We start from the raw sequence: 14,534 nt of genomic DNA, 5'->3' as shown, positions 1-14,534 counted from the left end.
CGTGTGAAGATTATCTTGCTGAACACAAAGTTCGCAGTTTCATAACCATGGACACACGTTGGATCTTGTAATTACTCATGGACTAAGATTCGATATATCCTCTATAAGGGACCTGGCAATCTCAGACCATTACTGTATAGAGACAGTCCGCACGTCTGGGAACGCCCACAAAATGTTAAACGGCTGGCGCGCGAGTGGGGTAAAACCGCCCCTATATCTCATGGGCTGACTCACCAAAAGACGGTGCTGCGGCTCTAAACTACAGGTTCAGGGGTTCTAGAGCCGAACACAAGACGTCTGCTCAGATGTGCGTTTACTGCGGTGGTTAAATCCCCGATCGTGTCTGCCTGGGCTGGGCTATCAGCTAAATTCTAACTTTGCTGAATGGATAGAACGGGTTTTTTTTACCCCACCCTGACCACGCCCCCAGCCAGGCTGAGCCAGCTAAACCAGCGTCTATGACGAGACGTGGCCTCAACCTATCTTCTCTTCTGCATTCCTGTCATCACCTAATGTTGTTAGAACAGACTGTTAAGAAACGCTATCTCACCTCTGAAGCTGCTGAAAACTTTGTGAACCATTTTAGTGACTTACCTATACAATATACAATCATTTTAATAATCCATTGACGCTGTTGCACCAGCCAAACTTAAGAAGACTAGAGCTCAAAGAAAACCACCTCAGAGAATCGATAATATCTTTGGACTAAAGAAAAACTGTATAACAAACTGAACGTAAAATGGAGGAAAACAAAACTAATAGTCCACCTTGAGATACTCAAAGAGCATCTCGCCAGCTTTAATCAAGCGATGAGACTTGCAAGACAAGCTCCTTTTTCAAAGCTGATTCCTCAGAATCATAACAATGCTACTCATCTAGTTCCTCATCTTCAAAATGTGAAGAGTTTGCAGCATTTTTCAGAGATAAGATGACAACAATTGGGTCTAAACCATAGCATCCTGGATGTGTGTCAGCCAAAACTGTCCTGAGTCATTTTGCTGCTATCGACAAAAGACAGACTCAAGAAGGAAGTCTCCCATCTAAAACCCTCCACCTCCTCACTTGACCCTATCCCCACATCATATTTTAAAACTGTTTTGAACTGCCTAGAGGAGGAAGTGCTAGCGATCGTAAACAACTCCTTGACCACTGGTACTTTTCCAGTAGCACTGAAAACAGCCATTGTGAAGCCCCTCATCAAGAAGAGCAGAGAAGAGAGATTTTATTTTATTTGATAACTACCCAAACCTAACATCTTGAATTGTGACACAGAAGGAAGCTTCTGAGCAATTCTAAAGTTCCAAATCTGAATGCCTCATCATAAGAAACGTATTATTTCACACCAAGATCATACATATATCAGAATAGTCTACACGACTTTATTGCAGTTACACTTTCCATACGCTGCCAGTCTGTGGACGCAACCGCCCCAACCGCCCCAACCGCCCCAACACACCCCCATTTTTTTTCTTCTTCCGAGATCCATGATGCCCCAATAGAGTAGTACCGCAGGGAGGATGTATATTTTGGAAGCGTTTTCTGAAAATTGAGATTTTTAAAAATCGCATTTATGTTAAAAAAGAAAATCCTAAAAGTGGTCCTCATTTGGGAAGATTATCTTGCTGAACACAAAGTTCACAGTTTCATCAACTTTTCTTAACATCAGGCATTTAACCAAAACTATAGAGCAGTAGAGAAGGAGCCAGCATTCAAAAATGTCCTTTTGAGGGTTTTTATTCCTGTTTCAAAGCACAACGTAGGCGTTTCAGCACGAAGCCTTCGTCAGCGTTGCTATAGAAACTCTTGTGCCTTGCACCTAAAACCTTTTTATCCGGTGAGTGTGCGGGCTGATAGCTCCCCAGCTATATCTGCTTTGAACATTTAACCAAAACTCCCATACATAAATCCCATTGACTTTGAGATGAAGGAACCTGGAGGTGCTAACGACATCTTAGGCAGGTCTTAGGACTCATCCCTGCGGTATGCTATATCCAATTCTTTTTGGAATGACTTTGGCTATAAGTGTACCAAATGATATGTTTTGATCACAAAATCACAGCAATTGTTATGATTTCTTTTAACTAAGTCTTCATGGTTGAAGTCCATTGCCTCTGCAACAAGAGCAAACTCAGACATGGGACTTGTGTTTGAATAGTGTGGAGTCAGAAGGGTCAGACGTGATGATGATGAAGTGGGACAGAGGTGACCACTTTCCTTCCTCTTGTGTTTGGCAACAGCGGCTCCACAAAAACATTGGACACCCGCAGTCACCTGAGTGAGTGGCTGCTCCCGTGACAACCCACCACAAGGTCATTTTAGCGTACACATACTCTACTACACACACACACACACACACACACACACACACACACACACACACTCACACACTCACACACACACACACACACACACACACACACACTCACTTACGCACTCATACAAACACACACACACACACACACACACACACACACACACACACACACACTCACTCACGCACTCATACAAACACACACACACACACACACACACACACACTCACTCACACACTCATACAAATGCAAACACACACACACACACACACACTCACTCACGCACTCATACACACACACTCACTCACGCACTCATACAAACACAAACACACATGCACGCGCACGCATACACACACACATACACACACACTCACGCACTCTCTCACACACACACACACACACACACACACACACACACACACACACACACACACACACACACACGCACTACAAACCCAAACACATGCACACACGCATGTACAGGGCTTGTATTAGTATAATTGTGAGAGCCTTCATTGACTACATTCATTCCGTAATGCCTAACCCCTAAATGTAACCCCCTCTCTCCACTACATAACCTAAAGCTTAAAACCTCAACTCAACCAAATCCTACTCTGAATTCTAACGTGAAACCTAAAGCAGAGTCCTTACACAGTCCATACATAATGTCCTTACACAGTACATACATAATGTCCTTACACAGTACATACATAATGTCCTTACACAGTACATACATAATGTGCACACGTGACCTCAATGTGTTGTGACTCTGATATGAAACCCTTTGACAGCAGATGATGTGAAAGAGGCAGGCAGGGGGGATTATGGCAGTTCATATTCACGTCCGGAGTCAGGTGACAGGGCTTAGTGAGCTCTCAGCTACTGGGTCAGTCATGGTCAGATGGTCCTTGAGGTTGTGGAGCGGGGGGGCGGGAGGGAGAGAGCCGTGTCACATGGGTCGTTTTTTTTAGCCGGGTGGAACTAGTGGTGGGCGGTGATATGACGAGGGGAAAAGTTGGGGGTGTGACCGTTGCCTGGACGTATGGAGGTGCAGCCATCCTTGGCCTCCTTGTACGCAAGCAGCAGGGCTTTCCCAGAGAATAGAGAGGCAAAGTGAACGTCACTTCCTGCTTCAGCACTGTACCAGAGATTTTCTTCCGCCATTTATTTTCCCATAGACATTTCGTTAAATGCTTATAAAAATAGTTTTACTTGGTCAAAGCAAACGGTTCAGCTAACGCTATAATCGGGAGAGACCATAGAACATTTCACTCGGACCAAAACAAAAAAAAACATCTGAATTTTTTTTCTTTAAATTCGCAAATTTTTGCGTTGTGGTCCGAGTGAAATGTTCTATGGTCTCTCCCGATTATAGCGTTAGCTGAACCGTTTGGTTCGACTATTTTATAAGCATTTTACGAAATGTCTATAGGAAAATAAATGGCGGATGAAAATCTCTGGTACAGTGCTGAAGCAGGAAGTGACGTTTCCCTTTGGCTCTCTATGGAGTGCAGGGCAGTGTTGAGGTAAAAACAGTTGCCTACTACAGTACCACAACGGAGACCCGGGTTCAATCCCCCGCAGCGGTACTTCCGGCTTGGTCAGACGTTCCCACGGACACAATTGGCCGAGTCTGCGGGTGAGTCCTGATCGCTGCACTAGCGCCTCCTGTGGTCGGTCGGGGGGGCGCCTGTTTGGAAGGAGGGGAACTGGGGGGGAATAGTGTGATCGCCCCACGCACTACGTCCTGCCGGTGAAACCCCTCGCTGCCAGGTGAAAAGAAGCGGCTGGTGACTGCACATGTATCGGAGGAAGCATGTGCTAGTCTACAACTCTCCCCCAGCAAGGGGAATTGACCAGGTACAATTGGGGAGAAAAACAATGGAATGGAGTGCAGTCACAGGGTGTCACGGGAGAATTTTAAGAGCTCGGAATAGACCCTTTTCACGGGGGCCATTTTGTGTTGAAAAGGCAGAATAAACACAGGTGCAAGCAAAACACTAATGAGGGTTTCCAAATTCCAATCATGGAAGTTGGAAACCCTCATTAGTGTTTTGCTTGCACCTGTGTTTACCCTGCCTTTTGGACACAAAATGGCCCCCGTGAGAAGGGTCTACTGTGACAGGCTGCACGAGGCGAGAAACTTTTCCGAAGTTCTCGGAAAGACACTTGAATGTGAAGGGTTAGAAACGTAGCGACTGAGAGATAGCACGTACCTTTCCGACAGGGGCTGACCTTGAGTAGGCCCGTTCCCAGGCACTCGTCCGGCTTGACACAGAAACCCTCGTTGGCCGGGTTCTCCTCTTTACTGGCGAGGACGGACCGCGGCGGCGTGAAGCGGTAGGCGGGGATCCCTTTCACCAAGACCTCCTTCTCAAACTCCATGTAGATGGACCTGGAGAGGGTAAAAGCCAGCAACATCACATCACATCACCGGATGAAATTAAAGTGTCAAGGTTTTCCTGGGAAAACAAGGAGTGGATTTGCAGCTTGGGAATTGGGACTACTGAGAAGTGGAGAAATCATTTTCAATTGAATGTGAATGTTTGAAAATGTTACAGCTTCCAAGAGAATTATATTATTGTGAACAGCACAGCCGGTCTTCTATGTATATGTCGTTATGTCCTATCTAGGGAATCCCGATGGTTCGAGAACAAAGGCGTCTATACAGCCTCAGCCAACTGGCATGAAAGATGTGGCCCTTTGCTACACAGCCCACCTATTGTCCAACAATACTTTACTGACCTCTCCCTAGACCCTCACGAGAAGAGCCAAATCTTTACATGAGCTCCTTCCCTAAGATGCTTTCATTCATTTTGCCCGTGGAGACTCCTCTCCAGCAAAACCTCATTCCCAGCCTGCAGCGCCGGCTGGACATGAGAGGGAAGCTACAGAAATGAGCGAAGAGGGAGGGAGCCCTGTAACAACATCAATAAATACCAGATTAACTACGCTTTTAAAATCGAGAAAATCATAGTAAAAAAAATGGTCAAATGGTAAATGGCCTGCATTTATATAGCGCTTTTATCCAAAGCGCTTTACAATCAGTAGGTACATTCACCCATTCACACACCGATGGCGGCAGGTTACCACAACGCAGGGTGCTGGCACACCATCAGGAGCAATTTGGGGTTCAGTATCTTGCCCAAGGACACTTCGACATGCAGACTGGAGGAGGCGGGAATCGAACCACCGACCTCTTTTATCCAAAGCGATTAGTGGACGAGCCGCTCTACCTCCTGAGCTACAGGATGTGACTCGTGAAAAAGAAAAGGCAAAGGCATGTGGGTACTTGGAAAAATGACACTTCTCTCTAACCCAGTGATACTCAACTTGCGGCCTGCGGGCGCCCGCGATGGAATTGCATTTTTTTTTTTTTTTTTACAGTGCACCTGAACGCAACATGCAAGATACCCGCTGAATAAGTGTCCAAATGTTCATGTAATTCTGGCCAATAGTCCACTTCTGTTATAGCATTTCAGTCTGGAGGAATATGGAATATCTTTCAATAATCTATGATTTAGCTGCTAAATTGTCAAATACCGCCGTCTGCTTGCTACCCAGGCACTTATATGTATGTACTTAACCTAACTAACTTAACCCAACTAACTATCCGGTGTGCACAACATTGTCAAGACTAAACTCCGGCTGACACCCCAAAAACCTACAATCCGCCACAGAAAAATGTATATTGTTTGTTTATTAACTGGCCCCTGGCCTCCTATCATTTCACAAAAGTGGCCCCCGGGCAAAGCAAGTTGAGTATCCCTGCTCTAACCCCTCTGTAACCCCCCTATAGTCATTGTCATGTTTCTGTGATGAGTCACAGACTGATTTGGCAATAATGACCAAGCATCAGTTCCATTTGACTAACAAGTGCAAAGGTCTCTAAGCCCACGGTGGAGTGGTGTGACCATTCACTTTATATGGCACCACACCCCCCACCACCCACATCCCGATAGCCACTCCTCCAACTTCAGCTTATTTGCTCACCATTGCATTTAGATCCTTTATTTATCCCCATGAGGAAATTCATCCCCTGCATTTGACCCATCCTCTACTAGGAACCTTCCTAGAACTAGGAGCAGTGGGCAGCTAGCCTGGGTAAACTCCACGTGACCTCTATGTGCTATCTAGTCTCAACGCCAGACCCATGAGAGTTCTTATGCTGATACACTACGTTACTGCATGCTGCAGAGCTCTCTCTGGGTCTGGGACACTTTCCCTCAGAGGGCTGGTTATGGGAGGGAACCGTTCACTTGGCCAGTCATATGCCAGTGATGGCTTCAGTCCTGTCCAATCAGTAACGACTTTGCGATCAGACGACACGGGAGGCGCAGCCCATTTTTCGAACCGCTCTCTCATCGGTGCTACGACCTGTCACTCATTCAATTTCAACCCGCCTTCAAAACCAGCAGTGGCTGTGAACTGGCACAGACTCACTTACGTAGTATGCGGAGCGCAGCGATTCAACGTAATATTTGAGTCTGGGGAGAGACTATGTGCTATCAGTCATGAAGAGTCTGGAGGCTGGGCTATTCAGAGCGATTTCTGGCGGACGGGGAGGGGCGGGTGTACCTCCCTTGATAGACCACCCCATCAGCCAACCAGCTTAGCACACAGAGCACATGCGCAGTGCAACAGATGTCGTCATCACTCTGCACCCTTTATTATTAGCAAAGGAGCTAACACTACACATTCGGTACTGCTAGCACGCGATGGCTACCACCAATGTGAACGATTTTTGCAGGTTTTGCAAGAAAAACCTTGGTTTTATATATAATAAAGATTCATATTTATCTCAGTGGCCTGGACACATTTACGTCCATGATACCGGGCGAAATGGTCTGTGCGGTTCTGTGGTGATTAGCTCATGTCTTTGTAGCATTATGATTTAATGCATTATGGAAGATAAATGTTGGTTTAACAGATGCAAATAATTTCGTACATAGCCTCCATGTAAAGTGACGCTATGGGCAGACCATTTGGGCTCTATAACGTTATGTAACGTGACGATCACATTTCAATAAATATAGTTTTTGCAGATTTGTTTAATGCTCTTCTGTATTGGACATTTAAAGCTGATACACACTTGTCTTGAGGTAATTCCACCAGGCTCGATCAGTTAAGAATATGGCAAGCTAATGTGTCATTGGAAAACATTTATCGATAGAGTGTAACACTTAACACGATCAAATGTGTAGTCACTTTTAGTGACTGATAGCACATAGAGGTCACGTGGAGGCTGGGTTTACCCAGGCTAGTGGGCAGCCGCAGTGCAGCGCCCGGGGGGACCAACTCCAGTTATTTTTGCCATTGCCTTGGTCAGGGGCACTGACAGGAGTATTAACCCTAAAATACATGATTTGATGGAGGAAAGCGGAGCACCCGGAGAAAACCCACACGAACACGGGGAGAACATGCAAACTCCACACAGAAAGGACCTGGGATGGACCGGGGGGTTCGAACACGGGACCTTCTTGCTGTGAGGCAACAGTGCTAACCACTGAGCCACCGTTAGTTAAATCGAACTGATTGGTCATTAGCGCAAAAGGACCAATCGTCAGTTCCATTTAACTAAAAATGCAGGGGTGTGCAACCTCAGTTTGTCTGTACCTTCTCACACGGAGTCAGAACCCTTACAACTGGGACATACTCCAGGCGGGCAGCGCCGGGAGGCGGAGCTCTGCAAACCGGGAGCGCACTCCACGCTCGGGCCGAGGTGTTCATACTCAGAGCACCGCTGCTTACATAGTACAGCGAATGGCCCATGATAAAGTAAATGAAACGCAATTAAAAGTAAATGGAATGCCATTTATGTTCAGTAGACTTGCGGTTTCACTCTCAAACGATTGTATCAGCACATGAATAGAATCGCCAATCCTGTTTTTTATTGAATGTAAATAGGCCTAGATCTCTCTCTCAACACAGCACATTACTTGAAATGACTAAAAATCGAACAGTTAGAAATGAAAGTTGACCACATGGGTCAAGAAATGTGGTCAAAACATGGCTCAGCGTAGCCTACTTACTTCTACATTTCATTTCTCTTCCTGTCTCTCCCCATGGATCTATTGTCTCCCTGCAAAGCGGAGCAACTGCTAGAAAAATCTGGCGACGTGCGATTGGCCTCGCCCCCCACCGCCATGACGTCCCATTGGCCGCACGGCCCTCGCGGTTGGAAGCGTGCGTGGAGTATGTCCCGCCCCTTTTACGCAAGACAATCGGGCTTAAAGGTGAATGAGGAAAACCTGTGTGTGAAAGGTTCACATTATGACTTAATGGGACATTTCCTGATTGAATTAAGGTAAAAAGTACAGGAAGCAGGGAGGGATTTTCCCTCGAGTCACAATAACACAGATGGTAGCCATGACGCGGCTAGGCAATGAGTAAGTAGGTGAAAGTGTTCAGAACGTTAGGGAGAGGGAGTTTTGACACGCGTCCAAAGAGTGTCAAAGGGACAGACGTGCCACTCCAACAGATTCTTTCCATGCTCAACAAAGGGGGGAAAGAGGTTGGCCGCCCCAGCTTGGGTCAAGGTTGTTTTCCAAAATAGAGCAAGGACACGGACGTCGTCATATCAGGGGAAGAGATTGACACTGATAAAACAAATACAGAAACAAGACTAATAGCTTTTGCACACCAAGTCTGAAATTGACGCACGGTGAAAAAAAAGAATACGACCTCATTTGTGTCAATCATCATTGACACACTGAGTCCGACAATTACGTCCGTCATTTAAGTTTTCGGACGAGGTTCGATTTTCTGCGTTTTTCGCATCAGTTGAGTTTTGTGGACCGCTGGGAATCGAACTCTGGTCTCCCGATTGAGAGCCTGCAATGTAACTAGAGCCCGACCGATACTGGATTTTTGAGGCCGATGCCGATACCGATATTAGGGAGTAAAAAAATGTCGATATTCTTATATTATATATATACACATTATATTTTAAAAAATTGAAATGATCCCTCAAATATCAAACACTTGATAAAGATATGAGTTGACTTGAGACTTGAGATATGTAATGTAGGCAGGATATTTTACAGCTTATCAATCAACTTTATTGTCCAAAATGACATCAATGCAATGAAACAGTAAACTTCACAGGGAATTTAATAATGATAAATAACTAGAAATAGAAAAACACAAATAGAACAAATATAAAATATAACGAGTTTAGAAAAAAGATCAAATATACACAACATGCTGTCTAATGTCTATAACTTAAAAAATCCCAAATAAAGAAATATCGGCAATATCGGCCAACATATCGGCCGATTACCGATATAACGGTTATCGACCGATATCGGCCGGTAATATCGGTGGACCGATGTATCGGTCGGGCTCTAAATGTAACCTCCTGTAACCTCATCCCACATGACCAAAAGTGAGGAACAGAGCAGTCCACCGACCAAACAGTTTAGCCTCTGCTGACATGGGGCTAAAAACACTGACCTCAAACACATTTTAGCCTCTGCTGACATGGGGCTAAAAACATTGACCCCAAACAAACCGTAACTAACACGAGAAAAACTCCACTGGTCACACACAAGTGCACGGTTCATCAAAATCCAACACTCTTTTCAGGCCTGGCGTTAGGGGGGGGCCTGACCGGGCCACGCCCCCCCATTCCCCAAACTGGCCCCCCATTAAAAAAAAAAAAAACGTTGCTAAAAACGTTTTTCCGTTTTTCTGTTTTAAAGTTTAAAACGGAATCTGGCTGTCATTAGGCATTGATTAACTGAATGCTATTGCTAACTGTTACTTTGAACATCCATTTGCAATGATTTTGGCTGGATATTAACTATTGTAAATTTGTCACAATGAATACAATTTGTGCACAATGTGTAAATACATTTAATATTAATTGTTTAGGCCTAATTATTTGTAAAGTCACAACACATTAGAGATGTGTGTAGTTCTTCATAGATTTTGCCTCTTCATTTTGCTCTCAAATGCACCAGGTTGACGTATTTTACTTTAAAATGTACAAAATCTTCTTCCGGGGGGAGAATCCCCCCGGACCCCCCCTTGGGTAGCTTCCCCCCCCCAAGCTAGGGGCAGGCCCCCTCTGTAACTTGGGTCTGGAGCCGGGCCTGACTCTTTTGCTGAATCCATTCTGATTGTGAAACGCTACTGTAGGAGGAGGGTCCCCCCCCGGGAGGAGGGTCCCCCCGCGGGAATTTTCTTGTCATTACACGAGAACTGGTATCAAGGGTGAACATGTCTGCTAGAGCCTTGAGAAAGGCCAGTTTCTCAGAAATAAGATGTGAAACTGGCTGATGCATCAGCCAGATGCATCAGGCCCATTCCAAAGCCCAGCTTTATAATAAGCCATTTTTGTTCTGTGAAACCTTTCTTTCCCTCTCATGGTGGACTTTGTAAATATGTATGCAGGAGAAATAATTGTTTTTCTACAACCATTACATTTTCTAGGTCAGGGCTATTCAACTAAATTGTTCAGGGGGCCACATTGTCAGAAACCTAAGGGGCCGGGGGGCCGGACCGTTCCCCGAGCCGTTATATATGTACACTTGACACAACCCGCCACCACATTTTCGCAGCCGTGCTGGAACTATTATTAAATAGGGGGTGCTGTAAGGAATGGAATCTCGAAGAAAATTTGATGTTTTTTTTTACTTTTATCCATATTCAGAAGAATATTTAATTTTAAATTAACATTAGGATTATACTGTTGTGATGTCATTATTCAGTATCTTCTCCTTTTCTCACTCACTTTCATGTAACCACCTGCTCTCCCTTTAGTCGTTTTACACTACAACAGACAGCAACACAGGCATAAACACTGAACTTATTATTATTATTATGGAAAACCAGATTATGATGAAAATCAAACACTGTAATGTAACAAAAAAGGAAAAATGAAATAAAAAAGCTTCTCCCGGGCCAGTCATAGATCTTTGTCCCCCACCATTTTTATTATTATTTTTTTTATATCAAACTCTGGCGGGCCGGATCAAAATTCAAACGGGCCATATTCGGCCCGCGGGCCGCCAGTTGAATAGGCCTGTTCTAGGTGTTTCCAGGGCTCTCTCTGTCGCTCTCCCCCCCCCCCCCTGTATTCCCTGGCTGCCCCCCCCCCTCTCTCTTCCTCTCCCACCCCTCCTTCTCCATCATACTCTGTTCCACCATTCATTCATCTTCAAATAAGCCTTTACATCCAGCGCTTCCTGCAGACTTTGCATGCTGCTCTTTCACAAATAACCTCTCACAGTATAGAGGCAGTAAAGCCCTGGTCAGGAAAACAGAGGTCACCTGTGGCGCTGTTTGTAAGTGATTAGGATGTTATGATAAGAATCCATGGGCTCCGAGGCTTGTGAACATTATTCCCATAGCAGATGTAAAAGCGTTTTGCTCCCCCCTCCCAGGCGCTACGGTAAGTTGAGTCGAGGTCGTGGACTAGAAATAGCCCGGTGCTTCCAACTATCACACACCATCACATCCACTCCAGGTGAAAAGTCACAGACGAGACGTCACACTGAACTGTGTGGGACAATCACTGCTCCACATACGATCTTATCCGCTACTAATCTGCATTAAAGCATGCACTTGAGCGCTCTGTTGATATTCCATTGTTAGTAGGTCAGTTCAATTGCACTCCGCTGCATTGCGAACATTATTTACATGTTATATAATCTTTATAGGAATCTCACACGCTACATGTGGTCGATCTCTAAGGTGGAGAATGGAGAAACTAACTTTTCCCCTTAACTGTCCTTCTTCTTCTTCTTCCAGGAAGGATTTATTACATCACCGATGACATCACCATTGCTCAAGTGACATCACTGATGACTGACGACATCACAATCGGCTTGAGTGACATGACTGATGCCATCACTGGTGACATCACTGATGACATCACAATTGCCCAATTACATCACTGATGACATCACTGATGACATCACAATTCACTGTTTTACAACGACACCAACCCACCTCCGTTTCTTCAACGGAAAGACTGAGCTGACCAACCAAAACAGACCTTTAGGCTCTGAATGGTCAAACTCTGTCAGTGACGTCAGCAGGCTCCTCCTCCAGCCCCGCCCCCACCACCCGATAACCTGCAGCTCTGCAATGCACAGCCAGCTGAGGGCCAGACAGGAGCACGAGGCACCCTTCCTGCTGGTGAACCCAGTGGGGCAGAATGGCCTTTGACCCATTGGAAGTCCCCTGAATGATTCACAAGACTCCAACTGACGTACAATGGATCTATGACATATAATGTGTTAAGATGCCTTTGGGAATACTGACCCAAAACAGCTTTGTCTGTCAAGTTAATCAGCTGATAATCGTGTGTGTTGTGTGTCTTTAAATGTCTTCGATCTTAAGACACATCATTTGCATGTCTTGAGTTGTAGCTGTTTGTAAAGACATCCCAAGACATGACAATGGTTCCGTTTGACGCTACATAAAAGTATTTAGCCAAGGCTTACTACTGTTCTCATCTCTGATGCATTTTCTTTCCCCGTTACTTGCTCCACCAATTAGAAGTCACATTTGTTCCAGGAAGCACATTGTTTTATCAGTTAGGCGATATTTATACTGGACCGAGGAGAGATTTTCCAGAGGAAAAAAGAACAAGGTTTATAAACTCTATACCAGAAAAATGAGTGCGGTTCAATAACAGGACGACTGTTCCACTACAACCGCTGAATCGACGGGATTTGATAGATGTGAAGATTAAGGTGTGAAGTGGCCGATCACTGAAAACAATGGGGATTGTTTGCTGGAAGAAAGCGAAGAAGTCAGGGGAAAAAACGGTCTGCAGCACGCAATGAATAACATCCATGAAACTGCCAGAACAGCAGAAATGCCAAAGGTTCTTTTACCTCAGATGATCTTGCCCTACTAAGAAGCCATGATCAACAACACTTTGATTCTGGGATTGTCACGATACCGTATGTATCGGCTCCATCTGGGCCCTTCTTGATCTAACTTTGTTCTCTCTCTTTCCTTATTAAAAAAAAAAAAAAAAAAAACTAACCTTGTACCACTAACCTAAACTTGTACCACTGTTCCTTCAGAAGTTGTAGTTGTCATAGACTGTGCTCCATAGTTGTTTGCCCTATTGCTGACAAAAAATGTGTTATTGTAAGTCGCTTTGGATAAAAGCGTCTGCCAAATGACGTAATGTAATGTAATGTAATGTAATGTAATGTAATGTATGTCAGGTCAGGTCTACGTTAAATGACTAAAGAATTTAGAATTTGTCCAGCGTTCAATATTACCACTAGGTGGTTTTTTCCTAATTATGCGGGCTATTTCGCATCAAAGCTTTCAATTTAAGTTAGCTTGAGTCCAGAGTCATTATTGCTGTGGCCCATAATTGGGAAACCAATAGACCCTTTTCACGGGGGCCATTTTGTGTCGAAAAGGCAGGGTAAAAACACAGGTGCAAGCAAAACACTAACGAGGGTTTCCAACTTCCAATGATGGACGTTTGACTCTACGACCTTCCTATCCCGAGCTATGGCCACTTTTCCCTTGCAACGCCCTCCCTTCATTGACCCGAATCGGATGCGCTCCTAAATGTGTTCTTCCTTGGTCCATGTGCACCCGTCCAGTTTCATGAAAATCGGCTCAGTAGTTCTTCCGTAATCCTGCTAACAGACAGACAAACGGCACCGAAAAGACTTCCTGGACTTACGTTTCCCATGATTCTCAGCGGTAGCCGGTTGTCGACTTCCTGTTGACATTTTTTTTTCACTAGCAAGGAGGTGTGCACCGCTGTCAAAGAGTGGGAACGTTTGGCTTATTTTATCTGAATAGTAACGTTGTGTGGTTCGCATAGCGGCGATATTTTACAAAAACCAGGTGAATGTCAATTCACTCGTACTGTACGGGCTTATTTTAGCCGAAATGGCTAAAATAGTGTGTGGTTGCATAGCGGCAGCTTTTGTTTTGAAGGCTAAACGTCCAAACCGGAACTCTTATTATTTGGTCATTGAACGGAGCTTTAGCGGTCTCTCTCTTTCAAGATTCAAGATATTGTCACTCCGTTGTACAATTATGCACGTGTGAAATGATTGTGCTGGGGGGCTCCATTACAAGACATAGGTAGGTACAAAGTCACAACAATTATTATGATTATTTTCAGTCTCTTTCGCTATGAACGGTCCTGGGCGGAAACAGGCAACCGGCAGCTGGAAACAGGGAGGGAGGGTGTCATGGAAGCGCCCACGGTCTCACCAGGAAACTGAT

At 44.9% G+C, this 14,534-nt stretch overlaps 1 protein-coding gene across 1 annotated transcript in view; it reads right to left on the bottom strand.

Moving 5' to 3' along the window:
- Positions 1-14,534, bottom strand: part of scarb2b (scavenger receptor class B, member 2b) — a gene marked incomplete at its 3' end in the record, with an annotated part of 48,963 nt that overhangs the window by 6,945 nt on the left and 27,484 nt on the right. The window contains exon 8 of the mRNA XM_083657371.1: positions 4,529-4,707. Within this exon, the coding sequence (XP_083513497.1) occupies positions 4,529-4,707 (179 nt within the window). The remainder of the gene's footprint in view (positions 1-4,528; positions 4,708-14,534) is intronic.

The sequence above is a fragment of the Poromitra crassiceps genome, assembly GCF_964638095.1.
Source record: "Poromitra crassiceps genome assembly, chromosome: 21".
Taxonomy (NCBI): Eukaryota; Metazoa; Chordata; class Actinopteri; order Beryciformes; family Melamphaidae; genus Poromitra; species Poromitra crassiceps.
This window is presented reverse-complemented; position numbering and strand designations above follow the sequence as displayed.